General features: G+C 39.0%; 2 protein-coding genes across 2 annotated transcripts in view; one reads left to right on the top strand and one right to left on the bottom strand.

The window, feature by feature from the left end:
- Positions 1–262: 262 nt before the first annotated feature.
- Positions 263–17496, bottom strand: PREPL (prolyl endopeptidase like). The gene is made up of 14 exons (XM_062489245.1): positions 17260–17496; positions 14450–14650; positions 13830–13896; positions 12979–13182; positions 10841–10964; positions 8363–8579; positions 7614–7799; positions 5961–6164; positions 5052–5227; positions 3476–3692; positions 3137–3286; positions 2130–2256; positions 1163–1245; positions 263–343 (listed from the first exon to the last, which is right to left on the bottom strand). Exons 1-14 carry the CDS (start codon positions 17479–17481, stop codon positions 263–265), a joined length of 2259 nt encoding a protein of 752 aa, XP_062345229.1. The 5' UTR covers positions 17482–17496.
- Positions 17497–18455: 959 nt separating this feature from the next.
- Positions 18456–25421, top strand: part of CAMKMT (calmodulin-lysine N-methyltransferase) — a 208443-nt gene continuing 201477 nt past the window's right edge. The window contains exons 1-2 of the mRNA XM_062489244.1: positions 18456–18554; positions 23908–24074. Of these exons, the coding sequence (XP_062345228.1) occupies positions 18456–18554; positions 23908–24074 (266 nt within the window). The remainder of the gene's footprint in view (positions 18555–23907; positions 24075–25421) is intronic.

The raw sequence follows: 25421 nt of genomic DNA, 5'->3' as shown, positions 1-25421 counted from the left end.
CTTGTACCACTGCTCTGCTGGCTCATGTGAGCAGAGCTGCTGGACAAACTCATTTCTGCTGGCAGCTGCTTCTGCACAGCCAGGCAGGGCAGAAATCCAGTTCTTGCTCTGTATTTTTGTAAGGCAATGCCACACCCAGCTCTGTGTGCTTGTGCCCATAAAGCAGGGATCTGAGAGAAGAGATCCTGTCGAGAAGGTGTTTGCTTTTCATACAAATTCCAATCTGACCCAAAGTTTTTCAGGTGGTCTGTGTGTTCAGGAGTTATTTGAAGGATTTGCTGTGATGTTGGGGATGGCACACTTCCTCAAGTTCTCTGTTCAGAAAAGCAAGGTGTCTTGCAACCTAAAATAATGAAAATATTTTATTATAAAGTTCTTTGCACTATGAACTTTCAGGCTCTTGTGCAGCTATTCTTGTCGTCTTCCTTTCCTATACTAATGCTAAGAAATACCTTGCTCTAAGACAGCAGGTAGCTTTTCCTGAAAGAATTAATCTTGGGAATAACTGCCACCACCAAACTAACATTTTCTAGGATTTGTTAAAATTAAGAGTAATAAGATTTGTATCCAACTGTGACAGTCTGAGACATCAGTAAAAATGTTAGGTCTTGGCACTATTTTGCTTTTAACAAGCATGCTTGTATAAAGTACAAAATCTTGAAAGCTAATTGTAATAACTATGACAGCACAGATCATGCATTTCAAAATGCAAAGATCCAGCCTATCATCTATGTTTTACACATGAGGAAGATGGAAATAAATAGTATGACAGTTTTATGCACTTAATACTCTACAGAACAAGACTCTTCCTGCTCGAAAGATGTTTTGCTCAACTTGGAACCTTTCGTTCGAAGCTCTTAGCACATTACAGTGGGAATTGAACACTATTTTAAGGCTATTCCAATAATCTGGCTCTGTCATTGTCTCTTTTATATCTGTACAAGTATATATATATGCATGAAAGTATATAATTATATATATTAAGATTGATGGTTTTTTTACATTTACATATATATATGTAAAATCAGGAATTGCAGTAGCAGTTTTTCTTTATAATTTAAATATACATTCAATGACTGCTCAACTACTGAGGCTGAAGTATCCCTTGAGGGGACACATCCCTGCAACATGGTTATGGAGCTGTGCAATAAAGGGACCATACCTCATTCACTGAGTGCTCCCAGGATGAATCACAATGACTGCCATTTGCCTGGACATCTAGGATGATATTAGGAATCCAGTTTCCTGGAACAATAAAGCTGGTGATCACTTTATGTTGAATGAACAAGGAAAATATTAAGTGGGTATGTGCATTGTTTAAGGATAGCTAATTCTGCCTTCTTGTCCTGACAGAGTTTCTATTCTTCCTTAAGAAAAAGAGAATTGTAGAGGGGCTTTCTGAATGAATTATTTATATTTCTAATAACTGCATATTTGGAAAATATTTATCTACTTAGTGTGTTTGGTCTCTCTGAGTCTTCTTGAAAAGAAGACTTGCTCTTTTCTTCCTGCACAGAAAGCACAACAGCAAGCACAGCATCTGCTGCAATTTCTCAACCACTGCAGTGGTGCCGCTCAGAGACAGGGCATTGTGAAATGTAGAAAAGGTCATTCAAGATCTCTTTTGGTAATGATGTAAAAGGCTCTTCCCAGATTGGATGGTACAGGAAAATAGTCAAGCTTGAATGCACCTTTTGCTGGAAACTCCCAATGCTAGGGTTAAGTTTCAGGTATAAAAGTACGTGTGCCTTGGCTTTGTCATCACTGTAGCTTGGACTAAGGACCTGCATCTTCAGTGAAGTGAGGAAAGTAGATTTTTGTATAGCAGTGAAAATAAGATTTTTCTCCAAGGGCTCCTGAGAACTGCAGCCTGGCCCTGTCAGCAGCTGGACTGACAGCATGGGCTCACCTTGCACTGTCCAACAACTGCCCTATGTGGAGGCCTAGGAAAGAGTGAGACCCACTCACAGGCTCCCAGTATTTATGTTTTTGCATCTCAGAGAGTGTCCTGAGTCTCCTGTGGAGCTGGTGATATGGGCTTGTGTTTGAATTCATTTAAGGAGGAGTCAATTTCTGTGGTCTCTAATTAAATGATTCTTAAGATTTATCTGTGATATTCCTATCCTTACCTTTCTTACTTGTTCTGCTGGCATGATCTAGTGCAGCCTTCCTGAGTTTCTGAACATACTGTAAAATTCCTGTTAGTGGTATCCGTTCATCATTTTCATACGCCGTGATAAAAACTGATGGATAGCACTGAGATTAAAAACCAAAACCAGTTAAACACTTGACAACTGGTCTTTCTCATAGACTAACACATTTTTCTGTTCCCACACAACTTGTTAGGGTCTATTTAAAAACTTATCTGCTACATAACTACTTATTGTTTTTCTAAGAGTTTTATCACTCTAACTGCAAAAAGTATTTTGGTCTGAAAAATGACTTCATAGTAGTCATTCATCTACTTGCAAAAGGTCATACAAACATCCTCTTCCCACTGATTAAGTTCTGATACCTGTCTGCTTGCTGATGATTGCAAGAAAAGAAAAAAGGGAGTAATCATGAAATAGTTTACCTTACAACAATAGTTGAGGTTTATTTTTGCAATCTTTCTGCAGAGAACTTGGTTTTTAAATAGTAAGAATTTTACGTAATGAAGCTGTGCAACACAGCTAACACTTTGTCAGATAAAGAGAGATTCCTCTTGTGATGACAATGTCAAAGCTATAGGTCCTCTTCCCTTTCAGTGTTTGTTTTAATACCTCTGGAAAGGTATTAAATCAGTGGAAAATACCTCCCTCCTCCTGTGTCTGCAAAAAAGCCAGCAAAACACAGTAGAATGTCAAAACTCCCCCACAAAAAAAAGGCATTTTGCATGTTGAGATCTGCTATACAATAGAGTAATCTATTACTTCCTGGAAGTCCTAAAACAAAAACAAGTTTAGAAACCTGTATCATTTAGGAGAGGCATTGGGTAAATTTCAGTAGTTACTAGTGACTCCAACTATTGCTAAGATTATCACTGGAATAATTTATATTGGAGATTTTTTTAAAATTTCAGTGATCTACTCTTGGTTTTCTTATAAACCACTACACTCTGTGCCTGTAATAGTCTACACAGAAAGCATAGTTTTACCTGTGGCTTAATATTCTGGTAAGGGCAATAGCTTTTGATATACTTCATGCACTTTTCATCTTCTAATGGATTTCCCCATTCTTCTTGCTCCTCAATTGTCAGTGGGAGATGAGTTTTCATCATTGTATTCAGAACATCTACGAAAGGAGCCTTAGAAGTCATAAAAAAAAAGAAAGTTGGCAAATAGGACAGAGGACATTGAATATCTGTGCCAAGGTGTTTTCAAACAAATGAGGAGAGTGAGCTTTGAACTGGAATGTTCCCAATTCTGAAAGTAGTACAATAACACAGATAATACAATTTAATGTTATCATCTGTAAAAGGTCTGCAGCAGCTCACCTGTAAAACCATGGCTCTGATCAGTGCTGGATCAGTGTTGCTCAGGGCTCCTGCGAGAACTCCACCAGCACTTGCAGCTGCCAGTGCTGTGTGTCTGGGCTGAGAAAATCCCAGCTGGTGCAGCAGCCTAATGCAAGCCCTGAGGTCGTGGAGACCTTTGAGTTTATTATGCTGACATCCATCTCTGTGCCAGCCAAGGCCCTGCTCTCCTCCACCCCTGAAATGTAAAGCAATTCAAGTTGGAGTCTCTTTGGGAAACATTACAAGGCGTAGCTTCAGATAATGAAAGAACAGCAGCAGCCACAGAGCTGCACATCATAGTTTGCTTTCCCAATTAATTCTTTTTGGTTTTGCCTTCACCCTTCTTTATGCCTGAAGGAGACAACACGAAGGCAAAATAAACCCATTCATGATGATTGGTGAAAGAAAGGCACTCTGTGCCCACACATGCTTGTGTCCTGGAACCCACAGGAAAAGCAACACTTTAGGAAATGACATTTTATTTATAGGCAATACAAAATCAGTTATTATCCTTTTATACAGGAAACTATGAAAATATCCAATACTTCCATTACTAACACTTTTACTTATTGAAAACAGTAGAATAGTATTTCTGAGCTCCACACCAGACTCTCAGGATTTGTCTTCTGCTTATCTTACATTCTCAGACTGCTAGAAAGTTCGGCTTGGGTTTTTTCTCCCCTAATCTGTGAATTTCAAATGCTACTTGAAATGTTATATTTTGTAACACAGAACCATAAAAATAATTTATGCTTTTTTCTGTGCAACCATAATTTTGGTACTAAGCCACCTGAACCTTCCTCTTCTGGTTTCAAGTTTAAAATGGATTATTTGATTAGCTTGCCATCTTTGGATGATGAATTCATCTTCATGTAGGACTGACCTGCAGCTTAAGGTACTTTAGTGGGGTGTTAGGAAGACAAGCACAATGCTTCCAGTGAGTACAGCAGGTTGAATATATTTGCTGATTTGTTTTGGGACTGGTATTTCCAACAATTACTTATCCCTTCCCTCCCCTCCCTAAAGTGATTCTTTTGTTACCGTCCTTAGCTACTGAGAAAAGTTTGAAGCCTGTTGTACATTGCAGTTTTATAAAACTGGTAGATTTGTAGCTAGACTGAAGACAGAGGATTTATCCAATAAAAGAACCAGGGTTGCAGGTTAAATGCTTAATTGTTGCTGTGGAATGTAAGTGGCTTTCAGAAGACACAGAGTGAGCATTAGCACACGACGCTCTCAGAAGGAGAGGAAGATAACGTATCATGGCAATTTGAGCATGTAACCAAAATTTTTCTTGAGCAAAGATGAGATAAGTAATGAGACTTGAAAATATTAAAAGTTACATACAGTCATCATGTAGATTTAAGAGGCCTAAAATGTAGTGTGCTCTTGTGTTTTTTTTCCCTGAGATAAATTTAAAAACTACTTTAAAAGTCTAAGAAGATATGAATAATTAGGTATAGGTACACAAAAAAAAATATCTTGGTACATCTTCGAATAAATATCTGTGTATCCTGCAAAATAAAATCTTATTTCCATTTTATATTTGACTTACCTAACGTGGCAATACGCTAATATCCAACCCTCTTCAATTAACATCAGCTTCTCTTCTTTAAAGCTCATGTTCAAATCTATGCCATAAGCTCCATATACATGAACTAGAAGTGGTCTCCTGTGTAGTTCTTTAGAATTCTTATTATGAAAAACTGTAATTGGCACCGAAGTTGCATCCTGGAAAAGAAGGAGTAGTTTTACAATAAAGGACGTTGCAGAAATCTCAATGACACACGGCAATGAAAACTTCAATTATTTATTTTAAAATGTGTTTTTTTTGATTACAGTAATTTTTTTTCACTTAGAGTGTACAAAGCACTCTTGAAAAATAAAGCCTGAGACTGAACCTCTGCTGTGTGGGCTTACGGATGCAGAGTATAAATTCATTTAAGTGCAACACCTGAGGAGTTTTTAAACTATCAAAGCACCCAAGTCTTCCTTCCCCCTTTAACAACAAGAATATATGTTATTAACAATACAGTTTACCACTTACCACAGTACAAACTCTTTATTAACATCTCCGAATTTTTAAACTCAGGCTGTTAAAACTTTCCTTTCTTGATCTGCACTGTGCAGCTGGTTGTGGGGTGTTCTTTTCAATAGCTGGCACCATTTTCATTTATCATGTGGAGTACAGTACCATTACATCAACTAGCAATTCTCACTAAGATTCTTGACTCATTGTGTGCTCTTATCTCCTCTGGAATACCCAGTTTAATGGAAAAAAAAAATCACGACTCTTTCTTGTTCTTCTCTATAGCACTGAAGAAAACACCCACTGTTTAGTAACTATAGCACCAACTGCTCTTTACATTTTTAAATCTCTGTTCCCTGCCAAATGCACTTTCTTTAAATGGGTGGGGAGAAAGGAAAGAATAAAAGGAATGAGAAAAAGACTGAAAAATCTTACCTTGCTTTTAGCTAGTAAACGTGTAGTGTGACAATTCGTAATAATTGGTACCTCTTGCACAGCTTGTTCAATGAGATTATTTTCTTTAAATGAATATGCAAAACGCTTAGGGGGGTGTACTGGGGAGGAGAGCTGAAAATAGCAGGTGCTGGTGGTAAGTTCAGGATGAGATTCCAATTCAAATTCACAGGCCCATGTAGGTAGCTGAGAAAACATGGCATTTCAAGTGAGACCCTTACACTGCTTCTGTAAATTTTGCTTAATATGTCCTTCAGAGTAAAAGACTTTGGATATTAACTAATTATCTTCAGTTTGCATGTAGCACAACCTGTGTTTCATTTAAATCCTGTAACGAAACAGTCAAAAAGTGAAAGAACTGGTGAACTTTTCCCCTGAGGCCATTGGATAAAGTTGGACAATGAAATAAAACCAAAAAATAAATTAAAATTCAGTTTAAAATGGGTATTAGTGCAGACTTTTTAAAAGAAAACATTTGAAATTATTCTGCATTAGTTTTATTTTTTAGATCCTATTTTTCCTTGCATTTCCAGTTCTACTTCAACACGTTATACAGCCAAGCCCATGTCAGCTATTATGCTTTTACTGAGAGTTAGCTCAGTAATGCTAAGCCACTGAAAACCCCTGCCTCTTAACTTTGTTCCTAGTGCCAGCCATTGTGAAGAACAAAACCTTTTCCTGGCACATTCACCCTCAGACACTTACTGTTATTATATTTAAGGTTTTTAACTCTGCTAAGAATGAAAGAAATCAAGATTCATTCTTTGAGAGCAGCAGGGACATAGCCAAACCCTCTGCCAGACCATTACTTACTTGTGTTAGGTTGCTAGAGGCTTCTGAAAAGGCTGCCAAAGTCCAAGTTCTCCTGAGTGACTGCAAGCCCTTTCTGAATAAATAAACTATGGCCATTTTAAAAAAATGAAGATTTTTGGAGACCATACAGTGTACTTTGTTGAAAACCTTTTTCTGCAGCAGTTATTATAGAGTGCAGCATTGGCAGCTTGTTGAAATAAACTTGTGAGCTGTTCAGACTATATTTTATAGGAAAACAAATCAATTAAATACTCCACCTGAATGGTCTTCAGAAATCATGGATTTGGCTTGAGTCACTTTGTTTTTAATTCACAAATATTTAACAACTAGAGAAGGGAAGCAAATCCTTTGCACCAACTGTACTGTAATATCAACTCTTCCCATTTATTATGGGATAGTGTCCATACTTGTGTTCTGAACATTACTCTTCTTCCTGTGGGAAGGGCTTTGCTTACACCAATGAATGTAACCAAAAACAGGCTCAGCAAAACTAAGTAGAGCATTTAGAGAACTAAGTTCTGTTTTACATTAGAAATCAGCTGTATTGTGAAGATCTTGACTGTAATCCATTGAAGAAAGGACTAGCTCACAGGATAGCTGCTCTTTAACTTTCTAAATGCTACAATAAACCACCACATCAAATCCTGAAGAACAGCCACAGGTAGTACAATTAGTCATAATGATGAAATTCCCAATACTAATGGTTTCCAAATGGCTTTTACTTTTGGAATTTATCTTTGCTTTCATTATGTTATTAAAAAAAAAAAGAAAAAAAAAGAAGCTGGAAAAATATTATGCTGCTTAACCCAAGCTAAAATGTACCTTTATTGGCCGAACTGAGTGTGAAACAAAAGAAATCACATTTAAGTAAAGATGACCGGCGTTCTTCAGGAACATAATGCAGTCATCACTGAACATCTCAAAGTCTACTAGCTTGGTTTTCTTTTCCAGTGCATAAACTAACTGCCAGTTCTCCTTGCCACTTGAAGCCACTGGTGCCTTCATCAACTATAAAAAAAAACCCAAACAACCTTGTATTACTAAAATGTAGTAAGAGTTACAAATGAGAGGTACAGACTTACAGGTGATCTCATATAACATTCTTGTTGCAAAAAAAACCACTTATTTGTATTTGGGGTGTTTGCCTGTCTACAACTGGAGATTTTTAAACTTCCTTTACTTAGGCAAAATGGAAGAACAATGCAATAACATTTGGAGAAGACCAAGTGTCAAAGATTACAGAAGACTGTAATACAACAAGTGCTTTCAGCATGGCCAGCACAATTGTAGATGGGTTTGATTACCCAGACTGAGATCACCAACTTAAGTTTTGATATAGGGGAAATGACTGTTGAAGCATAGTCATTTCTTGATGCTGTGAAAGGAATTAGGATCAAACTGGCCTCCTACAGGTAAGACTCCATGCAGCACTATCAGTCTTTTTAATTCATGCATCTCTCTCAATTTATTTCAGTAATCTGTGACAATTAAAAGCCAACCTTACTATTTCTATATGACCTGCAATAGGTTTCTAAATTAATCCTATGAATGTAATTATCAGTCAAAATTGCCTTATATTCTGGAGGTTCTCCATATGTAGTAAGAATGTACAACTGGTCCTTTCTGTGCTCGATGTGGTAAATGACCCCCATGGTTCGTGCTTGTACAAGAACAGGTGGCTCAAAGGGATGTCTGCAGTCAACCAGCCAAACTTCTGAGCTTGTCTTACTGTTGCTGTTGATAGTGAGAAAACGCCTGTCTTTTGTGCAATAAAGGTCTACAAAGAATCTGAAGGGAATCATCAAAAAAAAAAAGAAAAAAGAAAGCTTAAATTTTATCATTATTTTAAAATACATCAGTTGTTTCAGAACCTTGGGCTTCCATGTGCAAGGTAAGAAACAGCATTCCTGTAAGCAGACTGGAAAAATTTCAGGCTACTTGGCTCCCAGACCCACTTCTGCTGCATTTACCCTGGGATTTAAAACCCCTCAATCTTGTGTCTGAAACCTGAAATCTGCAAGGAAAGCAGTTCAGTTGTTGCCCAACTAAATCCAGGTTTTTGCATCACTGAGCTAGATTGGAAGCTCACTGATGCATACAAGCTTTAAAATTCAGGCAAAATGTAGAAGCTTTTATTTAACTTGTAACCCCTTTTTTAAAAAAAGTAGTAATTGATAGTTAAAATAATAAATTACATCATGTGGGAACAACAATAACAAAAGAACTATTAAAAAAATAAATTGATAAAATGTCTATATACTACTGACCTGTCTGTAGCAAGTAAGACAAAAAGTAAAATTAAAAAAAGAAAAAAAGCACAGAGGCCTATATGAGGCAAGATGGACAGTGTTGGAGTGATAAAGATGGAAAGTAGGAATTGGTTTTGGAACTAAGAAACTAGGAACTACCTACTGGTTTTAAATCCCTCCAAAATCTAGAAACAGAAAGCAGAATGATAACCAGTGGCTGGATGCTAACAGTAGAGAAGTTCAGGTTGAAGTTCAGATTCAAATTTCTGTGAGTTATCCTAATTAAATGGAATGTCACATCTTGGATCAGAACAGTCTCTTTGCCATTTTGAACCCTTAAGACTTTGTAAAAGCAAAACTGTCCAACACAAAGATGCAGATTCCATTAAGAAAATGCTGGGTTGAGTACCATAATCTGCATCACACAGATCAGATACATGACTGCAATGATCATCTCTCTAGGATTCAGAGTATTTGACTGGTGAAGAATAGGATGCTTTAGGTAGCATTTTCAGTGCCTTTAATTATTTGCAGGTGGAGGATCTCAATTTTTTTGGTACTATTTTTTTTTAATTGCACCCTCTTGACATCTTTAGGACAGGCACAGAGGGGGAGCTATAGTCTGCAAGAAAAATCAGCCTCCTGCCTGTCTAATACCCATGAATTTGGCAAGAATGTGGCACTGCATTCAGTAGAGAATCTCAGAGTTCAACTCTGCTGATCCTGCCCCTAAGAGGGTTGAGCTGCAATGCATATTACACTTCTCCCCAAGGACTATGACCTTGATATTACAAATTTCTTAATCCTTGCAGCTTTAAAAAAAAAATATAAAAAAATGTAAAAAAATATCTGATTGCAACTAGAAGAGCTGGTGAGATGCAGAAGAGAACTGCTCAATGGCAATACAAAAGAATGTCTTGCCATCTCTGATGAAGGAGTTCAGCTATGAGCTGCAGTAGCACATGAACCTTTAGAGTAAGTTTCTAGTAGATTTACTGTAATGACTGTGACCTTCAGAATTATGCCAACAGTTTCCCTGTGGGGAAGTGCCAGGTCAGTGCAACTTGATTTTCCAAAACTATGCATCAAATGCAGCTGGGGGAAAAAAAAAAAATTCCATCTCCATGGCAGATTTTTTTGTTTTTTTTTCCCAATGAAAGTATAATTGGAATTTCTTTACTGAATATGTAACTTGAATTAAGAAAAATCACATATATTTATGGAATGCTGTATAAATATACCATGTGCTACAATGCTGAAAAGCTAGTTCTGTGCTCAATTTAGCAAAGAGCCCTCTTATCTTCCTAAAGCACTGCTCAAAGAAAGGTTATTGAGAGGGTATTCAGTCAACAATAGTTCTGTCTCTTGGAATGTTGTAATGATTTTGCTCATCCATTACCCAGAGCAAGGATTAGCCTGAACTTAAGTATTTTTTTTAAAAGATGTATCAGACATCAATAGCAGGGAAAACAAAATGAAATCCACAGTCTGATTTACCCTGTATGAAACTGTCACACATTCATTAAAGGACAGCCTGACCTGAGAGTGACCTTGACATTTATAAACTCAGCTGAACTCATGAGGTAGGAGAGGAAAGTTAAATCTCTGTTGATCACATATCAAAAGGAGAACAGAGCACATTCTCAAGCTGTATAAGGCACTACTGACAGCAGAACACAAAAATGCATTTTATTATTTGAAATATGATATGGAACACTTTTTTTTTCCAAACCAGATATATTTACATATAAAATACTCTCAAATATGTAAAGGACTTGTTGTATTTTAGGTATGTATTACCTTGCATCTTGTTCTGTATAAACTAACTTAGCATGTTTCTGGTAAGTGAAAGTGGTCATGAATACATTCTGGCACTTAAGGTTCTTCTGAGTTGTGTAATACAGAACATCATTTGCAGCCCATTCTGGAAAAAAAGACAAATGCATATAAAATTCAGAACAGTGTATAATATTACTGAGAGAAGATGGGAGCTCCGTGGACACTGAACCCAGGTGAAAAAGGTGGGTTGCAGGTGGCACGGAACTGAGGACAGCACTTCTGCATCCTGTGGGGACTGAGAGAAGAGCCAAAAGGTTTTTCCATGTTTTCTCTGAATACTACAGAACAAGAATCTCATAATGTATTAGAAAAAAAGAAAAAAAAAACAAAAAACAGAGGTCAATGCTGTAGGACCCAGCAGTAGGAAGCTCTTGACTCTGTGTGGGTTCTGGCCGTAACAGGAAAATAGGAGATGTGGCTGTTTAAAACAGCAGAGGAAAAGAGGTTTACATGGAGTCAGCAAGATCATAAAGACATCATAAGCTCTGCACTGCTGCATGTGACTGCACACAAGCCATTTAGAGAAAAGAGATGATGTGTGTGCCCCATGGGTACTGCTGAGATAAAAATTCTCCAGTTTTCTATGCTTGTGTATGTGTTCACCAACATAGAAAGGTATAAATACAGGCACCTTGTTATTCCGAAGTTATTCTGACTGATCCAGCCATATTCCTACCATCTCTGCTGCTCCTACAGCCAACAGAATGATGTTTAACACATATGCTTTTAAAAGCTGCTGTATGCTGTCTTACGCATACTGATTTTCAATACAAAACCCGAGGAATTAATAACACCAAAATAACACAAACACTTCTCTTTCTGAACAGCAATGTGGCTCCAAAGGGCACAGGTAGCTGACGATTCACTATGAAGACAAGCCTTTAGAGGGCAAATCCAAGTTTTTCTGTAGCCTAGCCTACAGGAAAATCAAGGTGTAAATTTTCAGAAACTTCTGCCTGTCTCCCTGCTATTTTATATCACTCAATACAAGTACATAGATTTTGGAAGTGGTTCTAAGACCTAATTCTCTTGCTCATGATTGAGGCACCTCTGTGCTTCATGATACTTCCGCTGTACCTCACTCACACCTGACTTAACTTTACAGAATTTACCATTCTGATAGTCATCTTTTGTTCTCTTATTATCTGTCACACCTATTTAGGACACAGGATGTTAGTCTCTTGACTGTACTGATTCTTCTGAATCAACCTAGATAGATGTTCAAATCGAGTATGGTGTAAAATGTCACTGGCAAATGTGCATGCTTATTTTTCAACAGGTATTATAATCTTCAGTGTGAAAACACAACACTAAATTCTTTCTACTCCTCATTTTTTTAACAAGGAAGTTTTACCTAGAGTTATTTTTTTGCTCTGTCCAGACAAATTGCTTACTGCACTAGATGTACTTGATAACATTTAGCAATATATTCCAAATATAAGATGTGGAACACTATATATATACTATTATACTCCTTTTGCTATATTCTTTAACATATTATAAAAAAAGAATGTTTTCCCATTCACTTCCATTTACCTCTGTTTCTTTTAACAGCAATGTAAAGCTTTGTAATCTTCTGAAAGAATTGATTCAAGGTCTGGCTGACTTCACTGGGCTCTGAAGTGTGACCCACATTCCAGATTCCAGTTGAAATTCCAGCCAATACTAGTAGGTAGTTCTTCCACACTTTTCAAGGAGAGCTAATTGTCTACACCTAGCAGTGACTTAAGCTGTAGCTGTAAGCATTTACCAACTACAACATCCTTCAAAAAGATGTTTATATGACAAACAGTTATGTCACTATATTTAGAATGCATCATATTGGACTCAGTAGAAAAATTTATATGCATGACTGTTATTAACATGTATAAATGCTTTTACAATTAAGGAAAACTTGTATCCAGGAAGTAGTCCCTTTCATCCATATAAGATAACCTGTAATTGTGCAGTTAAAGAAACCACAAGAAACAATTCAACATCTACAAGGATTAAATGTTGCTTTCACATTTAAAAAAAAAATCATTATCTTTAAACTAAGAAAAATGTGTTGAAAGCTTGTGTGATCCATGGGATATTTACAACACATACCCACAACTTACCAAAGCTAAATACACTTGGAATTACTTTTTCCACAACAGGAAGATTACCAAGCTTCATAATAATGCAGGTTGCCTCTTCAGAATTTTCACTTTTTAAGCTGATGGCCATGTATCTCTGATCTGGTGAAATTCTGATCCGCTGAATAAAGGCATCAGAAAAGCCAAGATCTTCAACACTGAATAAAATCTCAGCATTTCCTTCACCTATTACATAGAAAAAGGAGATAGCATAAAATCCTGTAATTAAGACACCGTCAAAATGAATGGTGATTCTCAGTGTCTGTATTTAACAAATCTGTATCCAATATCCACAAACATTCTACAGGAATTTATCAACAGCTAATACCTGTCTTGCAAGTTATTTGAAAATGCACTTTGGAAAAATAAACAAAAAAATTATAGTTCCAAGGAAAAAAGTTCTGTAAAAATATTTCAAAAATGTAGGTCTTGGCTTCTACTAAACATATTGGATTTTAAAGCTCAGAGATCTAAAGCACAGGTTTTTTTAATAAATAAAATTAGAAATTCTTTCACCCACCCCCCTCAGAAATAAAAAAAGCATGGGTGTTCTTTTCCTTTTTTCAAAATGTTGTTAGGGCTCTAAAAAGAAGTGTCTCCTCTCTTTCCTCTCCAGCAACTTGCCTTAGTATCAATATATACTATTCTCTAACTTTTTTTACTTCACCTTTTCAGATTCAGGATTCTAGAATTATTACTCTGTTACAGAATTGTATAAAAGTATTTTTAGTTAAGAAACACACAAGCATTAATGCAAGAAAAGAACACTAAGTTATACCTAAGTGTATACCTTTTTTAAGAATCCTACCATATTAGGAAGAGAAATCCCTTACCATCATCTGCTTTTGAAAGAAATATGTAGCCATTCTCTTCAAAGTACACATTCTCTCCCAACCTCATCTGTTCAATGCAAACAAACATATTTCAAATCCAGTATACAATTAGACTATTTCTTTTGAATCCCTATATGCTTATATCCCAGTACTTCTTCTGTACAGCAGAATGGTAACAAAATGTAACAGATGTAACACATGACAGAACATATATTCTATACTGAAGAAGGAATTGCACACGTCAGAAAGGTTTTTTCAGTTAGGGTACTTAAGCTACCTCTACCTGCTCTAAATTTCACAGAAGGCTCAGATCACCTGCAACTGTTCTTGCAACTTAGAATGTCTTGTATTCTTTATCCAAAAGTCAGATGATTATTTTATCTTTACTTGCTTTTGCCTATGGAGAAATTAAGGTAAATTCACTGTCATAACAGGTATAAGATATTCTGAACACAAACTGTTACTATTCACAATTATTAAAATATGCAAAACTTTTACTGTAAAAAAAACAAGTAAAATTGCATTTTATAGCAGGAACTATCTTTTGTTTGTAGTCTGTCTATTCACTGTCTTTTATTTGTAGTCAGTGATGGGAAATGTTTATATTGTTTGCCACTTACCCTTGGGCTTCCTGAATTGAGTGTATACATGTTGTGCAATTCTTCCAGTTTTTCTTTGATTCTCTTTGTCATAGCTTTGTATGTTGGTGAAATGTTATTCCAGTTTTTTTTCTCTGATTTTAGAAGGTTCTTGTGCAAAAGGTCTGAAGTTACTATGGATGTATTTTGTTTCCTTTTGGAAGGGACTTTTGTTCCCTCCTGCTAAGTAAAGAAAGACAACAATGGCTACAAGCCAGCACACTGCACACCAATCTGAACACACTGAGGCAACATCCCCTGAGCCACAGGCCCCAAAACACCTTTGCATTATTACAAAAGTATGTGCCAATAAAAACAAAAACTGCAGTTGGAATGTTTTTTAACTCTTCCTGATCTTTTGGGGACACACTGCCAACTGTGCTTTACCTAACACATTTATTGAGATCTTTTCTTCAAAATTTAGGGTACTAGTAATATATTCTCGAAATTGATTATAAGTGAATGCGTTTGTTCCTGTTCTAGAACTAGGTTTTATTTTTTATTGAATTTTATTATTTTTCCTTCTTCACAGCTTTCTTTCATAATTTCCTGTCTTTAGAGTGTTAATTTCTCATTTCCCTTCCTAGACAACACCACCCACACCTCTGTTCCTGTACCTAGGAGTCCTTAGCAGCTCATTCAGGTTCTTGCTTCACCTCCTCAGAAGTGTTAATACAAATGTTCATAAGGTGCAGAATGAAGTGAAGCAGTGAACTGATAAGGGTTCTGCAACAACTTTATCAGGAGTAAGTTTAAGGATCTGGTTTTCCATGAAATTAGAGATTACTACTACCTCACTGCCAACAAAACTGTCTTCTATTGCAAAAATGTTAAAAGTGTGTTAAAACTGCTAGAACAATGCTACTTCCTCTTGAATGCTGTGAAATCTCAATCAAGTAGTAAGCTTCACAACTTATATTACATAACATAATACTGCACAGATCACACAAAGTAGCATTTTATAACATTCAATGTATGATTTTAATGTGTCTAAGCTTAAAAAGCAGCCTATGCTTCATATCCTATCTTCACTTTCCATTAAGGACTGTTGGTTTGCTCCTAGTTTGTCTTCAGAAACATGAGAGCCAAAATGTGAACGTTTCAAGTAGACTCTGAAGGGAAACCTGCTCCAGTTAACAAACTCCCTATGAACATAAAGCACATCATTGCTGAGAGTGTCTGTCACTGGTTCAGACCAGTGCTTCCTCTCACCTGGCACAAGGCAAAGAAATTGTGAAAGCTCTTAGAGAAGCTCTGGAGCAACTGAGTGATTGGTCAGCAGAAACAAACTGCTGGATACCAAAGTTGTACCACTTCACCCCAGTCACTGGAAAAACTGTTTTAAGAGAACACCATCCCCCAAACAATATTCAACCAAATAAAACCTCACAGTGGCCATAAATGGATACTTAGGAAAGCATAAGAATGGGACAAGACAAATGATTTTCCCCAGCCTTAAACAATTTTACCTGAATATGGTTTCTGGATATTTAAAAAATCTCTCTCATATATATATATATATATATATATCGCATATATGTCTCCCCTTATACCTATGTAAAATTTTAGCATCCACAACTCATTTTGAAGAGTTCCACGCTTTATGGATCTTTTGATAATTGTCCTCATCTTGTTTTCAGCAATTGCCATTGTATTCATTTGGAAATAGTATATACAGCTGGTGGTCACAGTCTAGGGATATATTAAGAGGTACAGCTCCCTGCCTGGGGAAAATTCAGTAATCTAGAAAGATTTTCAGGATAGCAGAGGGTCTCAGTGACAACTGGCGTGCCAACATTTGCTCCACAGCAAACAGGCACAGCCTCCTTTCAGGTGAAAACCGTGTTTGCACCCTGGGACCAGTGTCACAGAGCAGCATTTGTAACATTTGTGTTAGTGAAGTCCCACTGAGTAAACTGAACCACATTCTCGTCACCTCCAGAACTTCTGTGTTCTCCTTAAAACATTTGCTTATATTTGAGATACAGACTTTGGAACTCTTTACTTTATGGCGACAAATAAAAGTTACAACAAGATGCATTTTGTGTCACCTCTGAAGAAACACTCAATTCGAAACAATTTTAGGATGACCAGGCATCTATCTGAAAACATGTCTAGGATCAAATAAACCAAAACATATATCTTTTTCAACAGTACTTATGCATATAGGTAAGTTTCCAGGCTGTCATACTGCAGTAAACTCTCGTAATACCTCTAGCATAATGTGTATGAGAGACACTGAGACCTAAAGAAGACCTAAAATTATTTCAGACTGTTTTCTGACTGTGCATGATATACTGCAAATCCATTCCAAAATATTTATTTACAGAAATCAATGCAAATACATTTTAAAATATAGTTTAGAGCATGTGACCACGAGTATGAGATGTCAATATTATATTTTAATATGATGGAAACCATGACTTACTGGTCTACACAGAAAAGTCAAGTGTTTTTTTGAGCCAGCTCACAGTCTGGTATCATCAGTTTGGACACTTTTCCTCTACACTAGCTGATCTCTCCCTGCAGATTTTTCCAGACACTCTACCTAAGTCTGGAAGATACCAATTTTTTCAAAATTACTATAGCAGGAAAATCAACCAAAATGCAGTTTTATGTCAAAGCAGCATAGGAAAGCTGAACAATGGTATGTGTCCTTGAACATAACTGATATCCTGGACTTTATTCTCTGGGAAAAATGTGTTTCTTCAGCATGTGAGGTATGACTGGGTCCCCTAACAGATGTGCCAAGGTAGTTGTTGGTATTAAATCTTAATCCTTAAACAGCATACCTTGCAGGAAAATAATCTGCATGGCAGGATGCTTCCAGGTGGTGCAGTCCTGTGGGTGTATGATGTACTTTTTGAACAGGCCAGGATGTGGCACTTTTTCAGTCCAATTTTACTGGAAGGACACACCGTTTCAGGAGGGTTATGCTTACAGTAGTACTTGGCACTGAAGCTCAGCCCTTGGAGAAGATTCCGCAGTCCAGCACAGCACATCTTAGCCTTCATTTCTCGACAGCCGACCTGGAATTTCTGAAAATCCCAAACTGCCGGTCATTTACACTGCATGTGTGAAATAGACATAGCGTAAACTCCAGGCGTAAATACACAAACATACATGTGAAACAGACAGCGGAAACTTCCTCTTTCAGAGAAATGTGATTGATTCGCTAGGTAAATTAAATAAGAAAATAAGCAAAACTTCGTCTGTTCGTTAACAAGTGGCACCCACGTTTTAACCTGAACATTCCTGGCGGCCCGAAATCTACCTCCAATGAAACTATGAGGAGAAGAGGAGGCGCAACCGTGCACGTCCAAACGCTGAAGGACAGAACACCGGGAAAGTTCGGAGAAGTTCCCCCGCTACTTCCCCATCATCTAACACAAAACCCACGCTCTCTCCCGAGGCTCCTGGGCAGCAGGAGCTGAACCCCGTTGTCAGCAGCGCTGCAGGGACGGGCCCCCCGTGTCCGCCGGCGCTGCCCGTCCGCCCGCGGCCCGCGTAAGGACTCGCCGTGCCGCTGTCACCGCTCCTCCCGTTCCCGTTCCCGTTCCCTCTCCCGCTGGGCCGCGGCAGCCCGGGAGGAGATGCCGAGCGAGCGGCAGCGCTCCCGGGGAGCTGCCCGTAACTAAGATGGCGGCAGGGCGCTTCAGCAGCTGCGCGCCGCTGATGTCAGCGCCGGGACGCGGAGCTACGGCGGGCGGGCACGGTCCGGGCGCGGCTTGCCCGGGTGGCTGCCGTGCCACATCCAGTCCCGTCCCCGGGCGACTTCTCTTGAGGCGCGCCCGCGCCGCACCGGGCCTGAAGAGCACCGCACTTCCTCGGCCTCCGAGAGTCGCTCGGCGCTGCCCTTAGCAAAGATGGCCGCGTCCCTCCTCCCGCTCCATCCTTAGCCCGGCCGGTCCCGCAGCCGCTGGATGCTCAGCGGCGCGTCCCCGCCACCGGAGACAGCGCTCGCTCCTTCCCTCCCTCCCGCCGCCGCATGGCCGAGGCCGCGGGCTCTCCGAGCCGCCCCGCCGCGGGCAGGTGCGGGGCGAGCGGCGCGGCGCCGGCCCGAGCCCGCTGGCGTCTGCTCGGACAGGTAGGGGGAGCCCGCGGGCGGGAGGGCCGGCATGGCGGGGCGGGCGGCGCAGCCTGAGGGCGCCGCGGGGGCTCTGCCTGTAACCTCGGGCCGCGCTGTGCGGGGAGTCCCGCGCTGCCCGCCCCTCTTATAGGAGGATTGTGAGCAGTACTGTGGTGGGTCATGTAAAGGGGCTTGCGGCACTCTCCCTGGAAAATCTGATAAAAATATATGCATGTCTATATGCACCCAACCCTCTCTAAAAAGAGGGGAAGCAGAGGGGCAGGCGCTGATCCCTTCACTCTGGTCACCGGTGACAGGACTTAAGGGAAAGGCCTGAAGTTGTGCAGGAGAGGTTTAGGCTGGATATTAGAAAAAGGTGTTTTCCCCCGGAGGATGGCTGGACACTGGAACAGGCTCCCCAGGGAAGTGATGTCAGGTGAGCCTGACGGAATTGAAGTGTTTGGGCAATGCTCTCAGACACATGGTGTGACTCTGGCAGTGTCCTGGGCAGGGCCAGGGGTTAGACTCGATGGTCCTGAGGGATTCCTTCTAACCCAGCTTATTCTGTGATTTTATGATTCTAAAGCATGCCTTCAATAGATCCCCAAAGCTGTCCATGGCCTGTGTTAAGGGAGGAGGACCACCATCCCACTGGCACCCCCAACACCTGAGGGCACCTTGGGATTTTCAGGCCGTAGTTTGGCACCTTCCGTCGATGCTGGGACTGGTTGTTGTGGCTGCCACCTCATTCCTGCTCATTGCTCCCCGGACTACCTTTGGTGGGAAGCTGGGGCGAGACCTTGCTCACCTGGCAGAGAAAACTGCATTTTGCTGGGGGGCTGTGCCTGGAGGAGGAAGGAAGAGCAAGCAGTGACACCTGTGCTGTGGTAAACAGCTGCTCGTTAGCTGGAGCCTTCCACACTCTTTTAGACCCTTCTGGAGGAGTGCAAAGTTGGAAAGGATTCCTTTTGCAGATGAGCGTAGGCATAAAGGCTTAAAAGCTCTGGTCTGTTTCATTGGCTGTTATTGTTATGGGATGTGAAACTTACAGCTCTTGGGTGTTTGGTTCTGTACAGGTGGACATCTGGAGTTGCCTGTGGACAGCTGTCCCTGAGAGGGCACAAAGGTGGCACTAAGTCAGTGGTGGCAGCTGGGTTGGAAGGGGCACCTGGCTGCAGCTGGGACACAGTGGGAGGCCTGAGGACATCAGTATTGCACTTTGTGCTTTTAGCTTCCTGTTCAACAGCACCAACTTCTGTTTTATTATACACCCAAGCAGGAAATGTCAAAGTTGCAGGTAGGAATATCAGGTTTATTTTTGTAGGTTTCTGTTCTAGCAGACTATGTAAGCTGCACTCTGTGGCTATACTAGCTGTTATTTCTTCTCAACATATTGTGCCTTTGGCATATTCCTGTCTCTTAAAATCATAAGGAGTTTTTCATAGCAATAGAATGGGGTTGTGGAAGAGTGCATGTAGGTATTTGGGGAGAAGGCTTCTCTTTTTTTTCCTCAAACTACATGTATCTGTGACCTTTTCCTCTGCAGATTCCCTTGGTTTTTCCATGTTCTTTAGCTTTTCTGTTGATTTTTATATGGTACAATGAGCAAGGATCAATTAAATCTTACTGGTACATCTAAAGTAAAAATCAGTTCTGTGCTCTTTGCTACAGTGGTGCTCAGATCTATCTATGGATTGGAAGAAGGTATCAACCTCCCTGTAAATCCATTTGTCAAACATTTAAACACATTCATCAAAGTGTTTCTTACAGTGCTTTTAAAAGCACTTTTCATACTGCTTATAATAATGCCTTATGTGAAATCAGTTCTGTGGTGTGTTTATATCTTGAATTTGCTTTCATTCAATGCACACACAAATTGATTTACTGTGGTAAGGATGCTTAAGTGCATGCTCGCTGATTTAATTAAGAAAAAAAAGCCCTTTTATGAGGTATCCTATGAAGCTAGCATAAAGAACCAGGAGTTTGCATAACTACCTGTGTACTCTTTATCAATGAAATGTTTTATGTATGTACTGAGTTTGAAGTTGGGCAGTATTTTTAAACTTAGTCTGTCGGAATCAAGGGAAGTATTTTTTGCCTTTAAAAATTTGCCTTTAAAAAAATGCTGAGGGAAGTTACCCATTTACTGTGCATTAGTAAATGGCTGGATAAGTTCTCTAAGGCTGTGTTTTTGGCTCTGCCAGTCTATGTGACTGAAGGCATTATCCAGTCAGTAGTTTTCAGCAGGGAAGTTAGAGCAATAGGCATGCATTAGGTCCCTCCCTATGTGTACATTTGCTGCCTATAGAAAGTGTTATGAAATCTGTAAGCTTTTTTTCTTATCCTGCCTGTTACCTTCCTCTTGCTCTTCTCACACAAGTCTCAGAACCACAGATTATGCTGAGCAGGAGAGGACACACAGGGATCAAGTTCAACTCCTGGCCCTGCATAGGACCATCCCCAAGAGCCACACCACATATCTGAGAGCATGTTGCTCACCTGCTAATGTACTTCCAGAATTGAAAAAATAAAAACTAAAGTGAGGACAGGTCAATGACACTTTTTCTCCTGAACAAAAGCACTTCTAAAACAGATTTTCATCTCTCCCTGCTCTTCTCTCTGTAAAGGGTGTGTGTGCTCCAGATCTTTTTTCCTTGTTTTAGTTACTCTTGAGTTTTTAAATTATTTACACTTGGATAAAACAATTTGGTAAATAATTTGTAAAAATAAATACTGTACTCATATAGATGACATTTATAGAGTGTAGGTGCAGGTTATATTGTAGCTGATTGCATAGACACTTTCTTGCATGTACAAAATACCACGTTGCAGTCACTGCCAGAGAACTGGCAGAGCTTTGTAAATCATGAGTTGTTACTGAATTTGGCTCTAGATGCAGCTAGGCCTAGCACAAGGATATACACAGTTAAATACGGGGAATTTCAGCTGACTGCCTTTCCTTCATGTTATTTGCGGGAGATGTTTTTTTGCTAAGGTTTTTTTTTTTTTAAGAGATATCAACCAGTTTTAGGTTTTATAGGGAGTCGTAAACATGGTCCTAATAATGTGACTAGATTCCAAGGGCATTGCAATTGAGATCTGTGGTAATATTTTACTAGAATCTTTGTAGAACAGGAGACTGTTTGGTGATGAATTAAGGTAGGTTTGTCACCTTTTGTTTTTATCAATGGATTGTTCTATAGCAGCAACTTATCTTTGTAGTTTGTTTAACAAAACTGTGATCCTTTTAGGAACAGACTTGAGAAAAACCCCTCTTTGTTCCATATGTAAAAAATACAGAGTTAGATATGAATAATGCAACGTAGTCTCAATTTGTGCTGTTTTCTCAGTTATACTTAGGATTTTAAAATATATGACCTGCTGTTGTGATTTTTCAGATCTTAGACCACTTGATTTTTGTTTGAGACTGTGGGAGAAATGTTATTTTGAGTATTCAAATGTTCATGAGATTTTCTGCTAACCCAGAGAATGAATTTTGTAGAGTGGCTATAAGATGTCTCTGTACAACAACTGCAAATAGAAAAGTGTTGTTGCTGTTGTTTTGTTTTTTTTCCCCGCCTATTAGTAATGGCTTGCTATTGCTTTAAAGAAGTCCCCAGGCAACACACTTTTCTGAAGATAAAGTCTTGCTGGTTTTCTTTAATTGTCAAGGTGGTCCACTTTGTTTTCAGTCACACAGCTATTACATGAAGATCTTAATTTTGTTGGTCATTTAATTTTGTTCTCCTGCTTTGATATTTTTGCATTTTCCTTCATGTGTGTATTTTTTTCACGTGTTACAGAAGTAGTGTGGACAGCACCCAAACTTTTTTAATACTTAGTGGAAAATGCCTGTGCCTTTCATATGCTGACACCTGCCAATGAAAATAGCTCCAAAAGCAGTAAGCCTGGTGTCTCAGACCTGCTGTTAGGAACCAACAGTGTAGCCAATACCATTGTTCTGCTCACATTTGTAGTACTTCCAATTATCCTGCAAAATAATAGGTCATGGCCCCAACCTGTAAGGCTTTTAAATGTGAGTGCATTTTCAGTTAAAACATGTCAACATAAGTTGGGTACACCAAAAAAATCACTGACCTGTTATTTTCTTTGGTACATATTCTGTATGCAAAGCTTCTATTTCAAGTTTCATAATTCTGGAGAGCTCATTTGATTTATCTCTAGTTGGCAAAAACTTGTAAATTGCAGTGCTGTCCTACTCAGTGGAGCTCTTCCTTCTACCTCTATCAGTTTATAGTGATGAATTTATTTTCTGCTCTGTTTTTTTTTTTTTTTAATCCATCACTGGGGACTGTATATGCACCTTAATTTTAAAAATGCAATGGCATTTATTTATGTATGCTCTCCAATGTTAGGAGAAATAAGTTAAATCCAGGACACCTCTCCTTCCACATCACTGCCCTAAGGAATAAGTCTTTTTGTCTGGCAGGGAAATGCTGGCTGTCTTCTGAGCAATGGCACAGCTCAAACCAGCTGAGTTCTGGGTTTTCCTGCACAGAGGGGTTGATAGCTCACTTCTTGAAGATGGTTGAGTGCAGCAGACTAGACCCACGTTTTCACTTTCCTGAACATGTGTTTTAATAATTTAAGAAATGCAAATGACATTCTGTATTTGTCACTGCTTTGAATTCTTCAGACTCTTAGCACTGAACTTGGCGCTCTGAGTGTTTTGGGGCTCACATGAAGTCTGGCTCATGTGTCAGTCCCCTCACGGGGGCCTGTTAGGGGAATATAGAGTTGTGGTGTCTGAAAGTCTGGGGCCTGGGACAGGGAGCAATTTTCTCAACTTGGGCAACTTTGTCAGCATCTCTGCAAGTGTGCAGCAGAAGACTTCTAGGCTAGGAAGGAGTCTGTCAGGAGAGCACACAGCACTCGGGCACCTGAAGATCACGTTTTGGGATTGACATTTAAATTCTATGAAAGATACCTTTGTTGTTGTTGTTGTTGTTGGCTTTTCCCCCCCTCTATAGGGACAGTGAGTGGCACAGAAATTGCTTTGGGAGGCACTGATTGGTCTGTGAAACTTGGTAAAAAGAGAGGAAGGAGAGAACCCAGTTTGCCCCTCTAATTTTTTCATGCGTTTCCTGGAGTGTGATTTAAAAAAGCAACTTTGTGTACTTCTGACACAATACATTTGCTTTGCAGGTATTGAGAAATAATTAAAAACTCATTCTCTTGACCCCTACCATCAATATAATTGTATTTTGTTCAAGCTTGACATACTTGGTTATTCATAACTACTAGCTGATAGCATAGCCATTATGGTTTGCCTCTTCACTTAAATAGACATGGGTCTGTTCTTTTCTTGGAAATCTCATTGTTAATGTTTAATTTCTTCTTAATTTCAAAGGTTCTGAGGAAAAAGCACTTGAAAGATGTGCATCTCCAACAAGTATCTGTAAGAAGGTTTGCATCGTTCAATCTCTTTTCAATAGAAGACCAGAATACAGAAGAGGAAACTGGGACCTGGGTTCAGTATAGAAGCATCTTTTATCCCAAGTACAGTGTCTCCTTAAGGTAACCACAATTTAAGTTTTAAGTACTTTCTAAGGTCTTGAGTGGGCCTCAAATATAAAAATCATTAGTCATTCTTCCAGTGTTTTGTGTTACTAGGGCACAGCTTGCAAATAAACTGGTAAATGTTATTTTTAGTTATTTTTACAGTAAGTAGCTTGTCTGACTCTTATTTCTGGTACATGCCACTGAAGAGCTTGACTGAAAATACTGATGCTTGTAGCTGAAACAGAATGCAAATATGAGCATGTATTTTATATTTTATAGCTTTCTGTTTTTGCACTCTTGAGCTAGAAATAAGATATAAAAAACCTGAACACAGTTATTTATGGTCTTAATAAAAATTTTTATGATGTGATATTATTAATAATGTTCTGAAAGGTTTTTGATAATGATCTGTATTTTATTATTTTCTTCTCAGTGCTTCTTTTTCAACTCAGTGATAATTTGGAAGCCAAATTCCTACCAAATAATATATAGTTAATGAAGTAATTTTTATTATATTAGGGCAAGTCATTTGTATTAAAGAAATTGACAATAAAAAAGTCCGTGCACCCACAAACAAAGCCACAGAAAGCTTACTTCCCCCCCAAAAAAGCCCTCTAAGGGAATGTCAGTGACTTCAGTAACTTTGTTTATAGCTCCCGTTCATTGCTATGTTTGTGGGGTTTTGTTTTTTGTTTTCTTTTCTCTTTCTGAGTTCAGTTTTGTATCTACCATACTTGGTTTGCCTCAGGTGGTTTGCAACAGTAATTTAAGAATCTCTGAATTGATACTTGTTCTGCAGCATCTAATTAGATTTCTGGAGGTGGAGGATTTTGCATTCTCTGCACAGTGCAAGATGTTCTGGAGAGCCCAAATCAAAAAGTGCATTTTTCTTTACCTGGGACTTTAATTTAAAGCCAAGCTTAGAAATTAAGATCTAAAACAAACAAGTGACCATACTGCAACATTTTTGCAAGGTTTTAAAATGAGCCCCTGAGAAAAAACCAAACCAAACTAAAGGAACCCCACAACACTACATGCAGACCATTCCAAATTTGCATCTGGATGTAAAATCAAGAACAAAATTCTTTAGAGCTTTATAAAGTCTTTATTTTCCATTTTCCAGGCTTACACTCAGTGATGTTAAAAGGCTTCAAAAGGCAACTTTTCCATTGGAATCTGCTGTTTGTAGTAGAAGTAGGTGCAGTGTTTTTCCATGTGTTGACGTTTCCTGTAAACCACCAGTGAATGCTGTGGACTAATTCGAACACTGGCAGTCTACATAATGCCTTTGTGCAGTGTCCCTCTTCCTTGTTTCTAGGTCTTCAGAGACCTACTGGGGTAGGAAGCACAAAGTGTTTAGGT

Source organism: Cinclus cinclus, chromosome 3 (genome assembly GCF_963662255.1).
Source record: "Cinclus cinclus chromosome 3, bCinCin1.1, whole genome shotgun sequence".
Classification (NCBI taxonomy): domain Eukaryota; kingdom Metazoa; phylum Chordata; class Aves; order Passeriformes; family Cinclidae; genus Cinclus; species Cinclus cinclus.
The sequence above is the reverse complement of the archived record's forward strand: the minus strand, read 5'-3'. Positions and strand labels throughout refer to the sequence as shown.